This window comes from Muntiacus reevesi, chromosome 5 (genome assembly GCF_963930625.1).
Source record: "Muntiacus reevesi chromosome 5, mMunRee1.1, whole genome shotgun sequence".
Classification (NCBI taxonomy): domain Eukaryota; kingdom Metazoa; phylum Chordata; class Mammalia; order Artiodactyla; family Cervidae; genus Muntiacus; species Muntiacus reevesi.
The window spans coordinates 93,061,720-93,079,876 of record NC_089253.1 but is presented as its reverse complement, the minus strand read 5'-3'; the positions used below and the strand labels follow the sequence as shown (position 1 = coordinate 93,079,876).

General features: G+C 48.8%; 1 protein-coding gene across 3 annotated transcripts in view; it reads right to left on the bottom strand.

Annotated features, from left to right (window-relative positions):
* Window positions 1–3,028, bottom strand: part of ACOT7 (acyl-CoA thioesterase 7) — a 100,067-nt gene extending 97,039 nt beyond the window's left edge. The window contains exon 1 of one of the 3 annotated variants that reach the window (XM_065936848.1): window positions 2,893–3,028. In XM_065936848.1, coding sequence (XP_065792920.1) covers window positions 2,893–2,909 — 17 coding nt within the window. In that variant the 5' untranslated portion in view covers window positions 2,910–3,028. Of the gene's footprint in view, window positions 1–1,886; window positions 1,945–2,317; window positions 2,470–2,892 lie in introns of those variants that run through there. The other 2 variants (XM_065936846.1, XM_065936850.1) reach the window with 2 other exon arrangements.
* Window positions 3,029–18,157: the final 15,129 nt, after the last annotated feature.

Below are 18,157 nucleotides of genomic sequence, written 5' to 3'. Positions count from 1 at the left end.
GCTTCCCTTTACTTACAAGGTGGCAGTCATTCTGCCAGCCCTGGATAACACTTTGTTTAGCACCTGGAGCACACATGATAAAATAAGGGTCAAAAAGTTAGGCAGCTTCCAAGAAGCAAAGGCCGTATTCACAGCTAGGCCTGGCACTGCCTTCCCCAGCCTTTAGAGCCCCTCTCCCTTCAACACCTCCTTCTGAACCAAGAGCATGAGACAACTTTTTTTTTTTTTGAGACAACTCTTAATTGTCTAGGATGGTGGGGGTTGTGGGATCCTCTCTCTTCGAGACTGTGAACTCCCTAAGCTGGGGACCCTCCCTCGGGGCATTTCACACCTAGGAGGCAACCAGGGACACTTAATTAAATTCATGGCTGGGCTGCTCTAGGCCAAAAGGCTCTTCTTTCAACATGGGGTGTCTGCTTAGATGTCCTTAAAGGGCTCCACCCTGCTGCTACCTCCACTACAGTGTCCTGGGGTTTCTCTGGGCCAAGCCCTTGTGACCAGGGACCTCATCACAACCCCTTCCCACTCTCTTTGACAGCTGTGTTGGCCACCTGAGGCTCACCTCCGCCAGGGATCCCACCCCGGTGTCCCAAATTCAAGACAATGTGCCATTGTGAATACTGGAAAGGCAGCCAGATAAGCAGGCACTATGAGCAAGAAGTGTGGCCCCATGTGTAAGTGCCTAAGGCTGTTTGTTAACTATATTAGAAGCTGGTTTTTAAAAAGATACTATGTATAGATGGGCTATTCACCATCCTGATGAAGTATTAATAAATAAAAGCCCAGCCTTCCATGAGTAGACTGAAATCAGTATCTGCTTTCGCAGGGAGCAGGAGGAAAACAGGTGGGTCTGGAGAAAGGAGACCTGTCAGGAGCTGCAGCCCCCCTCCTCCTGTGGCTGAATGACCTTAAGAGTCTCCTGGGAGCCCTGTCATCCACCCTCCCAGAAATGCTGGGCAAGCCAAACCAGACGCAAATAATGAACAAACCCTTTGCAAATGATGAGCTCCAAGGTCACCTGGCCATTATGAGGTAGAGATTGACCCCAAGGACCTGATTCCAGGCCTGTCTGTCTCTTAGGATCAGTTACTTGGATTAGTATCCCCCTAACCTAGAGTAGGTGGGGCCAGGACAGTCACACAGCCAATAACAAATCAATGGCACAAGGCTCCCTCAAAGATTTCCTCTCCCTTGAAAAGAAAACTGACCTTGAGGTCGGGACAGGACTCCAACTGAGTCAGAAGTAGGGCTGGGTTCAGGGGACTCCACGGATCCAGCACCGCGCCCCAGCCTTTGTCTCTTCCGAGATGTCAATATTCTCAGGAAATTTCATTGGCTTGAACCCAAGGTCAATGTGACGCCCAACCTAAGAATCTTAGGAGCCGAGCCCAAACAGGAAGGTGCTGTCACTGTCAGTGGTGCAGGAAGCACAGGCCCTGCCTGCAGGCCCAGCGCCTGCCGGGCCTTCCAGACTCCTCACCCTTCCTCAGCTCAGGCTCAATACCCGCTTCCGTTCTGTCCGAGGGAATGGAAAGTAACCTTGAGGTTACCCTGCTCCGGTCGGAAATGAGCCGGCTCGAGGTCTTGGGCATCCTCGGGGCCTCTACCCACCAGCACCGGAGGAGGAAGGCTGGGGTGGGCCCCTGACAAGAACCCTTTACCCCCATTCTGTAAGATGCTTTTGGGCCCAATGGACCATCCTCTGTTCTTAGCTCTGAGCTGTCAGAAGGGAAAGGTACTTCCTCTTCTTCCTGTTAACAGCCGCCTCCCCCACACCAAAACCTTGGCAGGGTACTGCAAGGTCTGCGTAACTGCAGCCCTCGCCCACTCGGGCACCCACTCCAGGGCTCAAAGGGTTCTGGCCGCCGCCCAGTCGAGTGGGTTACCTGTGCCGCACATGTCCGGGAATCCGGATGGCTTTGCACCACTGCCCGGATAACGACCTCGAATTAGGGGTCTCAATGGGACCTGGGGTGAGGCCCCGGCATGCTCAGGCACCCGGCGGGGCGGAGCTGGGCGGGGCGCGGGGGGCCGCGCTCCGACCCCCGCCCTGGGAAGGGCGCCGCGCCGCTTCCTCGCGCAAACGGCCTGCGTGACCGCGGCGCCGCCCAAGACATGCGCCGGAGGCCGGCGCGGCAGCGCGCGGGGAGGCTGCCGGCTCTATGGCATCTAAGGAGCATCCCGGCCGCGGCGGGCGGGTGGGATCCGGAGGTGACCGGCTCGGCGGAGGCGGGGACTGGGGAGGGGAAGGCGCGGGGCCAGTGGGGGTCTGCTAGGCCCCCTGGCCGCCCGCCCGCCCGCCGCGCGCCCCTCTTACCGGCAGATCTGGATGGCAGACGGTGTCTCGGCGGCGGGGCCCGACATTGTGGCGGCGGCGGGCGGCTGAGAGAGCGCGCAGGTGTCTGGCAGGCCCGGCGCGGAATGAATGAGACCGGGCGGCGCCATGGAGGGGGAGGGGGGAGGCGGAGCCATGGCGCCAGAGAGGCGGGGCCTGCTCGCCGAAGGCGAATCGAACGCTGCCTCCCTCGAAGCTCCGCCCCGCATACCCGCCCTCGCCCCGCCCCCGGGCCGGCGTCCGCTCCCCCGGCGTCCGGTTCTGGCGGCGGCGGGGCCGCGGTGGGGCGCCGCTTCCAGAAGGTTCGGCGGCGGTTGGGCGGCGCCGACACGGGACTGGGTGGCCGCGATAGTGAGCCTCGGCTCGCGCTGAGCGTGTTCGTTTGGGGCTTTCCCCTGCGCGTGCCTGACAGTTCGCGGGCCTAGGGGCGCGCCCACCGCGCGGCGAGGCCGTAGGCGGAGGCCTTGCCTTCCGCGTAGGCTGAAAGGCCAGCGGGAGGCCGCGGCCGGCACGGGCCTTCTCAGATCAGCCCTGAGAGGAAATTGGGGGCGGTTTACCATAAAGGAGCCTTCATGGCTGAGCTGGGAGGCACGTGAGTGCACCAAGCCGGGAGCCCCGAACCATCAGGCCTCAGCGAGTGCCTTTGCTGCAGGGACACGCAACTGCTGGAGAGAGGCCAGGAACTGGGACCCGCCCACACCGCCCGCTGGAAACAACCTCTGGGTGATTTCTGAAAGACTTGCCCAGAGAGCCGAGCCTTTGCTTAGCGATGCGTGTCCTGCAGAGAGGAGGCCTAAAGGTCTGTTATGTTCCACAACGCGTGCCCTGTAGTGCAGTTCACAACCAAATCCGCGCAAGAAAGAGGGAGAAATGATCACTGTGCCTGCGGAATTTTGGAGAACTTTTTACTCCGTGTGAGACTTGACTCTTTCCGAGCTTTTTACCAGGGACACAAATTGCCTCTGTACTCAGGTTTTTAACAATCAAAACCCACAGAAATCAAGCTTCCCTATTTATTGTTGGTTGTTGAGTGGCTAAGTCGCGTCCAACTCTCCTGCAACCCCATGGACTGTAGCCCTCTCACCTCCCCACCCCCATCAGGCTTATCTGTCCATGAGACTTCCCAAGCAAGAATACTGAAGTGTGTTGCCATTTCGTTTTCCTCCCCTATTTATACTGATTAAATCGCTGGAAGCATCTAGGGTCACCAAGCCTGTTTAACTTCTTCCAATATGGGTCCTGAAATAGATTTCTTGTGATGGAACCCAGGAGCACTAGCAGGCTCTGCAGTCTTTGTTATGCCCGATGTCTGAATCCCCGAGCGGGAAGAGAGAAGGCTTCCAAGACAATGCAACCCGCAGGAAGGGAAGCAACTCGCAGGAAGGGAAGTTTATTACTGACTCGAGCCAGGACTCCCTGCCCGCAACCAACGCAGTGGTGCGAGTCAGAGAGCCCCGAGCCCAAGCTGTTACACAAATTCATAGGGTGAGAAGCGGATTGGTTACACATTTGCAAAACGATTTCATTGGTCAATACTTTCGAGCGTGCAGGACTTTCCTGGGGGTTTCCGCCCAGTTCCTAATTTCCTAATTGGCAAACATCGGTGAAAGCTAATTGGTCCTAATTGGCAAACAGTGGTCATTGTTAAGCGAAAGCTACCTGATAGTAGGAAGGCCTACTCCTAATCTAAGCTGTGTTACTTCTGCTCGCCTCACAGTCTTAGGCAAGGAAGATTCCTTATCTATAAAAATGGTGTAATAATAGTCACTTTCTTCCCTGGTGGCTCAGACGGTAAAGCGTGTTCTTGCAGTGTGGGAGACCCAGGTTCAATCCCTGGGTTGGGAAGATCCCCTGGAGAAGGAAATGGCAACCCACTCTAGTATTCTTGCCTGGAAAATTCCGTGGACTGAGGAGCCTGGTGGGCTACAGTCCATGGGGTCGCAAAGAGTCGGACACGACTGAGCAACTTCACTTTGACTTTTCCAGACCTGTGGGGAGATGAAATGAGTTCATCAGGGATAGCAGGTGAAGAAGTTAGGGCCTTTCTTACTCTCTCTGCTCGCCTTCCTTGCTCATTCCCGCTCTCTAAATCAGCCATTCCAGGTCAGTCAGTACAAAGGAGTGAAGATTTCCTGAAGCCCTGCCCTACCTGTGTGGGTGGGCGCAGGACTGTGAGACTTGGAGACATTCCTTTCTTCAAAAAGCTGAAAATCTAATTGGGAGACAAAGCCAGGACACAAAAAATCTGACTCCTACCACCTTCGGAGGAAATTCCTAGACTGGGGACTGGGCTGAGTGGTTTAGGATCAAATAGCCAGGCCCCTCCCAGGATGAGGCAAAAAAAAAAAAAAAAAACCTGGAGCAAAATCAGCACCTTTGGAAAAGGATGTGGCTACCCTTTGGCCCAAGACAACATCTGTCAGCAGTTTGGTGTGAGAAGGCCCCACCAGTCGAGAAGAAGCCAGGGAAGATAACAGCTCAACCCACTTCTAATTGTGTCCTGGATTCTATAGGGAGAAAAAACATAGTCCAGGGTGATCCACTTGTGTGTGATTGCCAATGGTTTATGACGTTGCTCTGCTTTAAAGGAGAGCAGTGGGGGACCCAACCCCTTAGCAAAAACATCATGAGATTTACACTGATCTCGAAGAGTCTGTCACCTCCCCATTTTAGGGTTGTTTTTTTCCTACTTTCTTCTCAAGCTAGTGGAGCCATTTCCATCCCTCTTGTTCAGCGAAACTTCTCAAAAGAGCTGTTTATAAACACAGCCGCTCTCCTCTTCCCCCGCTTCCGTTCTCTTTGGAACCCACTCCACTCTAGCTTTTGTCTCTTCCGCTCAATTTATTGAGGTCACTAATTCCTTGCAAGTTGCTAAATCCAATAATCCTTTGTCAGAAGTCATTTTACTTGACTTCTCAATAGTATGGAGCTGGCTTGATCCTTCTCTTCTTGAAATGCTTATTCCTTGCCACATACTCCTACTCTTCAAGCCTCTCTGTACAGCTTGCTGTGCTGGTCCATCTCCATTCCTTCCTCTCAGGATTTTGGAGAACCCCCTAGCAATGTTTGGACTCTTGGGGGCTCATCCTGTTTTATGGCTTTAAATCCTATCGATTGGACAACTCCCTACCAGATGTCTCCAGCCTAGACCGCACCCCTAAATTCCAGATTTGTGGCCGAGGCCACACCTCACTGTGGTTATGTGATAGACATCTCCCATTGCCCCAGACTTGGTCCTCTTGCAGTCTTCCCCCATCTTGGTAAATTACAGTTCCTTCCTTCCAGTTGCTCAAGCTAACAATTCCTCTCACACCCTTCTTCCAGCCCATGGGTGAATCCTGCCAGTTCTATGTTCAAAATAAGTCTGGGACTTCCCTGGTGGCTCAGTGGATAAGAATCCATCCGCCAGTGCAGGGGACACCTGTGCATCCCTGATCTAGGGAGATTCCACATCCCTCGGAGCAACTAAGGTGTTTGCCACAGCTACTGAAGCCTAGTGTTGAAACTACTGAAAAACCACGCCCCCTAGAACCTGTGCAAAGAGAGAAGCCACTACAATGAGAAGGTGACCTACTGCAACAAAGAGTAGCCCCTGCCTCACCACAGTTGGACTTCCCTAGTGGCTCAGATGGTAAAGTATCTGCCTACAATGGGGGAGACCCAGGTTCAATCCCTGGATCAGGAAAATCTCCTGGAGAATGAAATAGCAATCCACTCCAGTGTTCTTGCCTGGAAAATCTCATGAACAGAGGAGCCTGGTAGGCTACACTCCATTCGGTCTCAAAGAGTCGAACATGACTGAACGACTTCACTTTCACTTTTCACCACAGTTAGAGAAAGCCTGTGCAAAGCCACAAAGACCCAGCTCAGCCAAAAATTAATTACATTTTTTAAATGGCTAGAATGTGATGATATTTCCCTATAATTCCAGAATCTGCCCATTCCTCCCTCCATACGTGTGGCCTCTGATCCTGCTCTCCCCCTTGCTCATCCCCAGCCATTTGACCCCTCCCATAGTCCCCAGATACCCCCCGAGCCACCCTTTCCTCAGGCACCCGTGGGCTCACCAGCTCACATCCTCAAGTCTTTGATATCATGTTCTAAACGAGGCCTTTCCCCACCATCCTATCTAAGTTACAAGCCCTCCACATTCCCTATCTTTTCTGGCTGATTTTTCTCCTTTGCACCTAATATCATTTAATATTTATTTTATTCCTCAATTTAGTTTTTCTCGCTTAACTCGAATGAATGTGCCATGTGGGCAGGAATTTTTTACTGTCTTGTTCATGGTGCTATTCCAAGCTCCTAGAAGAGCACATAATAAGCAATATATATTATAAGAATGAATCAAGGGAGGTTTGCTAACAGCGTCATATTTAACAGCAGCAGTTACTTAATTTGCACACACTTTCTTTGGACCAGAAATATTTTCTACAAATTGTAATAAAAAGCATCATGTAAAAATTTATTCAAAATTTTTTGGAAAGACATAAACTTGACACTTGCAAACTTTGAGGGAAAGGACTAGGGGGTAAGCCCTAAAGAGGCCTCATCTGTTTTTATTATTTTTTCTTGTCACTATAGACTAATGAATATGAAGCAACAGGTATTCACATACACCAATGGTGGAATATAAATGGGTATAATCTCTTTGAAAATTAACTGAAGATAATTACTTAGATTGAAAGTAAGGGAGAATTCCCCGGAGTCCTAGTAGTTAGGTAAGAATCCACCTACAAAGCAGGAGACGTAAGAGACATGGATTCCATCCGTGAGTTGAGAAGATACCCTGGAGAAGGACATGGCAAACCACTCCAGTATTCTTGCCTGGAGAATCCCGTGGACAGTGAACCCTGGTGGGCTACAGTCCATGGGGTCACAGAGAAACACAACTGAAGCGACTGAGCACACATAGGCACTAAGGGTTAGGATTCTGGGCTTTCACTGCAGTTGTCCAGGTTCAGTCCCTGGCTAGTGTGGTGACCCAAGGACAAAAGAGCAGGTAAAACCAAGGAGGGTGTTGGAATGCAGGAACAGAAAAACCAGACCCTTATTGTCCTTCCCTCCCCCATGTTGCAACTATTAATGGAACAGTATAATCTGTCTCCCTTCCTGCCCCATAGGGAGAAGGTATTTGCCCTGTTCTTCCCCTACCCAGTATACATGCCTCATCCAATCAGCAAATGACACACAAGATGCCTATCCCACTCCTTGTACCCTGGGTATAAAAGTGGACTAAGGACCCCTGTTCAACGTCGGTTCTCCCTTGAACTGGACGCTGTTCTAACAGCATCTCCCACTCTAATGAACTTTATTTCCCTCTCATTCTGGAAATCAGTCCTGAATATTCATGGGAAGGACTGATGCAGAAACTGAAACTCCAATACTTTGGCCACATGAAGCAAAGAACTGACTCATTGGAAAAGACCTTGATGCTGGGAAAGATCAAAGGCAGGCAGAGAAGGGAATGACAGGATGAGATGCTTGGATGGCATCACTAACTCAATGGGCATGAGTTTGAGCGAGCTCTGAGAGTTGGTGACGGTCAGGGAAGCCTGGCATGCTGCGGTCCATGGCGTTGCAAAGAGTCAGACATGACTTAGCGACTGAATAACAACAAAGAAACCTAAATACTATTTTTTAAATTGACTAGGGACTTCCCTGGTGGTCCAGTGGTTAAGAATCCGCTGCCAGTGCAGGGGACACAGGTTCCATCCCTGGTTCAAGAAGATTCCACATGCCCTGGGGCCACTAAGCCTGAGTGCCACAACTACTGAAGTCTGCTTGCCTTAGTGGGGGTACTCAGTAACTAGGGAAGTCACTGCAATGAGAAGCCTGAGCAATGTAACTAGAGAAAGTCCCTCACGTGGCAATGAAAACCCAATGCAGACAAAAAAATTATATTGGGGGGGGGGGTGTGTTCAGTCACTCAGTTGTGTCTGACTCTTTGAGACCAAAAAAGAAAAACAGATAAACTGAAGATGTGGTTTTCTGGTGTAGGCTTGAGTTTATAGCTCAGAGAAAGAGAAGAGGCCTAATGAACACAGGACAATTGCCCCCAGGTGCATGTAGATGAGCAGCGTCTGCCTAACCTGGGCCTGGGTGGGGGTGAGGCAGAGGCAGGTGAGCAGGCCAGCCCCAGGGAAGGACTCCCATTACATACACTCAAAGCCCTGGGTTTCACTGCTGGTTGTTCCTTCATGTGGGAGAAGCAGGACCCCTGAGTACACAGGGGAACTTCCAGCCAGCCTGTGTCCCCATGTCACGTTAAGGCCACCCTGTGGGGAGCCTCGACAGACTGGGCAAAGTCAAGATGTGCTGAGAGTGAGATGGAGGTGCTCCATCAAAGACTTCCCTGGTTGTCAAGTGGTTAAGAATCCACCTGCCAATGCAGGGGACATAGGTTCAATCCCTGGTCCGGAAAGATTCCATGTGCTGTGGGGCAACTAAGCCTGTGGGTTACCACTACCAAAGCCCACGTACCCAGAGGCTGTGCTCCGCAACAAGAGGAGGCCAAGCCCTGCAACAGCTAGACAAACCCAAGCACAGTAACAAAGACCCAGTGCAACGAAAACTTAAATTAATGGATTAACTCTTTTTTTAAAAAAATAAGCACTTGGAAGAGCACCTGGCACAGAGAAGGGGCAGCAAACAAGTGGTGTGAATTAGCCCAGGAACCAGGCTATCCTGAGTTCCTGGGTCCAGGGTCATTTGACCAGACAGATTCAGATCCCAGACTTGGGACAGAGCCCTCTCACTGGGGTCCCCCTCATTCAAGCTGGGCTTCATACTAGAGAAGGACACTGCAGGATCCTCCAGGCACTGCTTGTCCTCCTGGGCACTGGGCAGAGGATGCTGCTGGGAGAGGGGGGCCTGCCTCCCCCCCACTCACACAGCTTGTCTATTCCTTTTATATTTACTTATTTGGCTGTGCCTCGCATCTTGTGGGATATTAGTTCCCAGACCAGAGATCAATTTCAGGCCCCCTGCAGTGGAAGCACAGAGCCCTAACCACTGGACCACTAGGGAAGTCCTTTCTCTGTTTCTTTTAATGTTGGTAGTATTGAGCTGTTTTACTAAAGATTTGGGTTTCTTGGGGACTTCTCTGGTAGTCCAGTGGTTAAGACTCTGCACTTCCACTGCAGGGGGTCCGGGGTTCAGTTCCTGGTCAGGGAGTTAATATCCCACATGCCACCTGACATAGTCAAAAGAAAAAAAAAAGACCTGTGTTTCTTAAGAGATGCTGGACGCTTCATGACTGTGCTTCTAAACCACTGGAGTGGACACAACCCTCCTGTTGCCAGGAGGAAACATGTAAACAGGGAAGTGCAACCCCCCTATCCCAGCACCCCCACAGCCCTGGTTCACAAAGGGAGGACAGACTCTCAAAGGGAACTGCAGAGGCTGTCTAGAGAACAGACCCCACAACCTCAAGTACACCACATTCCTAACCTTTAAAATCGAGCATGGAGCCTTGGGACTCTGACCCCAAAATGAACCCTCCAAGGAAACCTAAAACTAATAAGAAAGTGAAAGTCGCTCAGTCGTGTCAGACTCTTCGTGACCCGCATGGACTATACAGTCCATGGAATTCTCCAGGCCAGAATGCTGGAGTTGGTAGCCATTCCCTTCTCCAGGGGACCTTCCCAACCAAGTGATTGAACCCAGGTCTCCCAAATTGCAGGCAAATTCTTTACCAGCTGAGCCACCAGGGAAGCCCAAGAATACTGGAAATGGTAGCCTATCCCTTCTCCAGCACATCTTCCCTACCCAGGAATCAAACCGAGATCTCCTGCATTGCAGGCAGATTCTTTACTAGCTGAGCTACCAGTGACTCCCAAAACTAATAAAGAAAGTATTTGAAAGCAGGACTCCTAATCTGAGAAGTCAAGCCAAGAAGCCAAGTCATTACATGGAAAAGAAAAACACAGAGGAAAAAAAAATGTTCAAAAAAAAAAAAAAACCCACCACGAGTTAAGGATAGATGTAGATTCATTTTCCAAATGAAGCATTTAGAAATCATCTCTTGGACCTTAAGTAGGTCAAGCTTTAAATCTAGCATTATAGCCGTGCCCTGGTGCCTGCACCTTAATAGGTTAGAGAGAGACCTTCAGACGCCTTTGGCCTGGCAGGCCAGCCGGGCGCCTGGTCTCTGAGTTAGGAGCTCTATAGCGGCACCTGGGAGCTGAGTGAGCTCCCACATGCTTAATCCTTACACTGTCAGGCTTTAGCCCACAGCTAGAGTGCTTGCTAAAAATCAGAGTAAACTTTCCCGTGTTCAAATTTTATGGGGAACCCCATGATTACAACAAAAGCCACGCAAAGTCAGAGTCACTCTGCTAGTCTCACATATATGATAGCAAAAAAAAAAAACCTAGGGTATCCTTACTTGTCTCTGAAGGGACCTGGAGAAAAATGTTGGTTTCATACATCAAGTAATTGCTGATTCAGACTTCCCCAGGTCGTCCAGTGGTAAGTACGGGATGCAGATTCAACCCCTGGACTGGGAACTAAGATCCCACGTGCTGTGGAGCAATTAAGCCCACTTGTTCCGGAGCCCACATGCCGCAACTAGAGAGTCTGTGCCCCATAAGGAAAGATTCCACATGACTCTGAAGATCCTGCATGCAGCACCGAAAGACCTGACACAGCAAAAAAAATAAATAAATTGCTGTTTGAAAGAGCCAAAGGGCCCTTATTTTTAAGAGATGCTTAAATTGAGTTTCCTGTGAATGGGGCATTGTGAAGAGGGGTGCTGCTGCCCATCAGCCAGCCCCACCCAGCAGATGCCAAAACCAGAGGCGTGTGTCTAAAATGACCCCGTTCTCTGCAGGCTCCCCAGGGAAAGACCGATTTCTAACCAAACTGCTGCCTGATCTGGGGGAAGCTCCACGTCAAAGTGTCCAGGTCACTCAGGGACCGCGGCTGCTCTTTTCCTTAACAGTACAGTAACACAGAAGGATTTGATGTCAGGGGATGCCCTTAGGGGGGATTCATAACCATAATAGGGCGGCTGCCTTGTTTGGTAGAGAGATTAAGATGAAGGGATCTGAGGCCCCAGGGCATGAACCCACCCGACACCTCCTTGCTCTGTTGTTGTTCGGTCCTAAGTCGTGTCTGACTCTGTGACCCCATGGACTGCAGCACACCAGGCTCCCTTGTCCTCCGCTGTCTTCTGGAGTTTCTTCAGATTCATAGCCATTGAGTCAGTGATGTCGACCCACCATCCCATCCTCTGCCACTCCCTCCTTCTTTTGCCTTTCATCTTTCCCAGCATCAGGGTCTTTTCCAGTGAGTCGGCTCTTCGCATCAGTGTAATATTGGAGCTGCAGCTTCAGCATCAATCCTTCCAATGAATATTCAGGGTTGATTTCCTTCAGGATTGACTGGTTTCATCTCCTTGCAGTCCAAGAGACTCTCCTTGCTGTGTGGTCTTGGGCAAGTTTCTTGACCCCTCTGTGCTTGAGTTTCCTCATCCACAAAATGAGGATAATAGTATATATGTAGAGATGAAATAGATATGGATATATGCTGCAGTCCATGGGGTCGCGAAGAGTCAGACATGACTGAACGACTTCACTTTCACTTTTCACTTTTATGCACTGGAGAAGGAAATGGCAACCCACTCCAGTGTTCTTGCCTGGAGAATCCCAGGGATGGGGTCGCACAGAGTCGGACATGACTGAAGTGACTTAGCAGTAGCAGCATAGATATAGTCTAATAGAGTTTTTATGAAGATTAAGTGAGTTACATGTAAATCATTGAGGGGGGCAGGACTTCTCTACTACTGGACTTCTCTACTGGTGGTGATCTATCTTGCAATGCAGGATACGCAAGTTCAATCCATGGTCGGGAAAATAAGAACCCACAAGCTGCAGAGCAACCAAGCCCATGTGCTACGACTAGTGAGCCCAAGCTTTCAGGGGCCCGTGCACTAGAGAGAGTCACATGTGCCACAAGGAAGATCTCATGTGACACAAACTAAGACCTGACATTGCCAAAAGCAAATAAATAAATATTAAAAAAAAAAGCAATGTATCATTGAGGGAAGTGCCTAGTCCACAGGAAGAGCTCAGTCAATGGTGGTTGACATTATAACTAATTAACTATCATTATTCTCATGCACCCAGCAAATACTCACTGAGCATCTCGTATATACCTGGCTGTGTGCCAGGCTTTTTACCATCATACCTGACACCGCACAGTACCATCTGGATATTTATAAGCAATGTGTACAAGCAGACAAATGCATAAATTCTAATTGCACAGCTTGATTCATTGTAATAAAATACATATACTCATGGAAGCCACTCCCCAGATCCAGACAGACAGCATCACCAGCCCTCCAGAAGTCTCCTCCTGCTCTTCCCCAGGCATAGGCACCCCTCCTCTGGGCAGGCGATCACTGGCTGCGGCATCAGTGTTTCCTGAAGCAGCAGTCTGCCCATGTTTGCTGCTATATAGTATCCCCTTGTGCAAATAGGAAGATTCTTGACATTTCTAATTCAGAATTTCTCAAATGTTGTGTCCTTCCTCATCAGTGCTTCCAGACCATTTTCTTTGAACTTTAATGTCTTCAGAATATACACTCCCTTACCTTTCTTTGTTGCAGTCTTCTGGTCACAAAGCTGTCATAGCCTCTCAGTCCTCCAGAAATGCCATCACTCTCTCTGTGCCCACTCCCCATGTAGGGCAGGTGATTGCTAATCCATGGCGACAACCCTTCCCCACTGCCTGACTTCCCTCCACATTGCCTCAGCTCTGCATTCTCAAGATCTCACCCTGGCCTTAGCTTTACCCACTAGTAAAGGACAACTTCTATGAAATCTCAGCCTCAGACATCATTCTCTCTGACTCCACCACCAACTTCCTTCTAAGCCCTCCAGTCCCAGCTCCAGTAATCCTTAGCTTCTGCAGACCTTCCCTCCTCCAGCCCAACCACCTCCTCCCTGGCCTCAACTCCCGCATTTTGTCTCTTCCCTTCTTGACATGGGGTAGGACACTGTGGTCCTTGCCCACCTCCCACCATGTCCTTTGTCTGACTTTTGTCTATGGACAAACTTTAGCCAAAGGGTAAGTGTAATCAGAGAAGTGAAAAAATGCAGAAAGAAGAGAAAATAGTCCAATAGGAGTAAATTATAATAGTTTAGTCATTAAACATAATCAAGGACCTTTAGTTCCTTCTCAAGGGCCCTAGGTAATATTCTGAGCCATATCCTACGAGCTATCTTGTAGAGACTGAAACCCGTACCAGGTGGAAGACTTAACTACATGATGACCAGAGTGTAGCCATGACATAAGCTGCCACAGTTCCAAGAATTGGTCTCAAAGAAATGGGCACAAATTGACCCCATTTGGAACTGAAGGTAAACAGTGCTTGGAACAATCAAGATGACACTGACCGCTGGGGCCTGATTTCAAGATGACTGTTTAAAAAATGACTATCAGAGCTGACTGTGTTGTTTCTGCCTGTAACCCCCTCTAGCCTATAAAACCTCTTATGCACTGATTGTCAGTGGGAGGGGAGTCAACCTTTGGACTGGAGAACGCTCCCCCAACACACAGTTTGCAGGCATCCAAAATAAAGCAAACTTTTCTTTCCACCAATTTGGCCTCTTTATTGGCACTTGAGTGGCGAACAGCCAGTCCCCACTTTTGGTTACATTCTCACCTGCTCCTGTTGGCAACACCAGTCATTCTAGCCTTCCTGTGAATCCACCCCCAGCCCCCTTGTCCCTCTCTGGCTTCTTTGTACTTCTTGCTTGATAAAACTGCAGCCCTGGTTAAATCCAACTTAGCCCCTATTCTGTGCCTACAACACTGCAGCTGAACATAACTGGAGAAAAACACATAAGAAAACTACACATGTTAGGCTTGTGTTTTTGGTGGTGGCTTATGGTTTATCCCTTATGGGAGGGATCTTAGTTCCCCAACCTGGGATTGAACCCAGTACCTCGGCAGTGAAAGGGTGAGTCCTAACCACTGGACCACCAGGGAATTCCTAGTCTAGTATTTTAAATTTTTATCAAAGCATGATTTGCGTACATAAATGTCCACATATTTTATGTGTACTTCTGACAAATTTTCATAAAGTGAACAAACACATATAACTGGCTCCTGCTGACCTTATTATAACTTATTATAACTTATATATAACTGGCTCCTGCTGACCAAGTTATTTTTAGCAGCAAAAATGGGTCTATTCGGGAATAGCAGAGATTTGCAATTCAGGACAGGCAAGCTATAACAAAAGCCATAGTTGTTGTTTTTTTTTTTTTTAATAAGAAAAGCCATGACTTTATAACAAAAGACCAATCAACAGAGGAGAGGCGTGTTACATTACAGAGGAAAAAGGAGGAAGATGGGAGGGTTTGCTCTGAGTGAGAGAAAAGTGACAGTTCTCTCAGTTAGTTGATTTCTTGTCAGAGATGTAGTGTTCGTCTTTTTCTGTTGGGGTCTGTGACTGATGACTCTTTTTGATAATTCTTCCAGTTGGGGTCCGTAGTTGGCAGTTCTTCCTGCAGTTGATGGTGAGTGGTACTGCCTAAGAGCTCCCCCTTCTGGCCTCCTGACTCCATCTTCATGAGGTTTCCCATTGTTAATTTTCACACTCCCATTGCCAGAACAGCTTCACACCTTTCCAGTCTCTGCCTCCTTACTAAAGGTCCACCATCCGACCTCCAGCATCATAGACCAGTGTTACCAGTTTGTTAACTCTGTGTAAATGGAATCTCTGGTAGACCCTCGGGGATTCCCTCTTATCTCATCTGGTAAAGGAGCTGCCTGCAATGCAGGAGACCCCAGTTCGATTCCTGGATCAGGAAGATCTGCTGGAGAAGGGAAAGGCTACCTGCTCCAGTATTCTGGCCTGGAGAATTCAATGGACTGTATGGCCCATGGGGTCAAAAAGATTCAAACACGACTGAGCGACTTTCAAATGGAATCCATATTGTATGTGCTTTTTAATATATGGCTAGTATTCCATTGTATGAACATATCACTTTATAATATGATAATTCTCTCATTTATTTTTTGTTTTATTGAAGTATAGCTGATTAACAATATATATAATAATATATAATATAACTGGCTGCTGCTGACCAAGTTATTTTTAGCAGCAAAAATGGGTCTATTCGGGAATAGCAGAGATGTTAGTTAGTTTCAGGTGTATAGCAAAGTGATTCAGTCACATATACATATACACATACACATGGGTCTTCCCTGATGGCTCAGCAGGTAAAGGGTCTGCCTCCAATGCAGGAGACTCAAGAGATGCAGGTTTGATCCCTGGGTTGGGAAGATTCCCCTGGAGAAGGAAATGGCAACCCACTCCAGTAGTCTTGCCTGAAAAATCCCATGGACAGAGGAGCCTGGTGGACTATAGTCAGACATGAATGAGTGACTAAGTGCGCACACGCACACACACACACACACACACACATTCAGATTATTTTCCATTATAGGTTATCACGAGATATTAAAACAGTTCTCTATGCTATATAATAGGTCCTTGTTGTTTATTTTATATGTAGTAGTGTGTATTTCTTAGAGTCTTCCCTGGTGGCTCAGATGGTAAAGAATTTGCCTGCAATGCAGGAGACCTGGATTTGATCCCTGGATTGGGAAGATGTCCTGGAAAAGGGCATGGCAACTCACTCCAGTATCCTTGCCTGGAGGATTCCATGGACAGGAGAGCCTGGTGGGCTACAGTCCATGGGGTCACGGAGAGCAGTACGCAACTGAGCAACTGGAAAGGCATATGAAGCATATTGTTTCCTGGGGCTGCCGTAACAAAGTACCACAAACTAGATGGCTTAAAACAACAGAAACACTTTCTCGCACAGTTCTGAGGCCAGAAGCACTAAATCAAGGTATCAGCAGGGGTGTGCCCTCTGAAGGCTCTAGGGAGGAATCCTTCCTTGCTTCTTCCAGCTTCTGGTGACTCCAGATGTTCCTTGGCTTGTGGCCACATCGCTCCAATCCCTGCCTCCATCTTCACATGGCCATCTTCTCTCTGCATCCCTATGTTCCTCTCCTCTTATAAGGACATCAGACACTGAATTTAGACTGCACCTAATCCAGTATGGTACACATTGGATTGTTGGATAGCATAACTGATTCAATGGATATGAACTTGGGCAAACCCTGGGAGTTGGTGAGGGACAGGGAGGCCTGGTGTGCTGCATTCCATGGGGTCGCAAAGAGTTGGACATGACTTAGCATCTGAACAACAACAACAACAATCCAATGTGACCTCATCTTCACTTAATTACATCAGCAAAAACCCTATTTCCAAATAAGGTCACACTCTGAGTTTCCAAGTAGATGTGAATTTTTAGAGGGGCTACTATTCAACCCAATGAGCATTCAGGAAATCAACCCAGAACATTCATTGGAAGGACTGATGCTGAAGCTGAAGCTCCAATACTTTGGCCACCTGTCGTGACGAGCCTGCTCATTGGAAAAGACCCTGATGCTGGGAAAGATGGAGGGCAGGAGGAGAAGGGAACAACAGAGCATGAGATGGTTAGGTGGCATCACCAACTTGGTGGACATGAGTTTGAGCAAACTCCGGGAGACAGTGAAGGATAGGGAAGTTTGGCTTGCTACTGTCTATAGGGTCGAAAAGAGTTGGACACGACTTAGTGACTGAACAACAACAACAAAATTCAATCCACTATATCTAGTATATTAGTGGGAAGAGATGCCCTAAACAGTGTGATACATCAAGAAGTAAAGAATTTTGAGCGAGATAGAAACTGGATGGAAAGTGAAACTGATCTCACACTGCAGAACATGAACCCTCAGGATTTCTACCTCCCCTCCTGGACACTAGGCTAATAGCTACAGTTCAGCAGTTACATGTCTCAGATGGGGAATGCTGGACCTATTAACAGGACAGGGACAAAACCCGAAGGAGCTGGAGAGAACACATGGGACTGGATTCAAAAGGAGCTAAGTCGAGAGAGCAGAAAAGCGAGCTGCTTAAAGAGGGAGTATACGACTCTGGGAACTCCCTCCCAGAATAAGGATTTATTGCCCTGGTGTTGAGACGGTGTGAACATGCTGCCAGGATGGCTCCTCGTGGCAAGGAAGAGATGATGGCCCAGCCTAAGGGAGGCAACTGTGCTTGAAAGTCTCAGAGAAGGGGCCTTGCTAGCTTGAACGTGCTGTATAAGGCTGGAAAGAACCCTAATGAGTAGGTTTCTTGGGTGAAAATGAAGGATCAACCATTTACCAAATTAGTGAGAAAGAAATGGTGAAGGGACTTCCCTGGTGGTCCAGTGACTGGGCTCAGAGCTCCCAATGCAGGGGGCTTGAGTTCGATCCTTGGTCAGGGAACTAGACCCCACATGCCACAACTAAAGATCCTGCATGCCATAACTAAGACCTGGCTCAACCAAATAAATAAGTAAGTAAACAAAAAAAAAAGGAAATGATGAAGGTGCACCAGCATCACTAAGAAGCAGAGTGGAGGCTGATAGTCTGAGATGGCATTATAGGACCAGGATCCTTGTCATCTGGGATGAAGGGTTGCAAAGCAGCAGAGGCTTGACGGCCTCTGCCAAGAGGTCAGAACTATTGTGATGATTGGCCAAGACAGGGGGGGCAGTCAAAGTGCCCTGGCCCACAGAGAGTTATGGAGACAGTGAAGAGAACCAGCATCCTGGGGGCCAAAATAGATGGGCAGTCAGCAAGGGTACTGCTCTGTCTGCAAAATTAAAGGAAACAATCTTTAAAGAATGGATATCAAAGGATGTCACAAAGGATGCCAAAAGAGTAGCAATGACTCCAATGAAAAGCAATGATTTCTGTAACCAT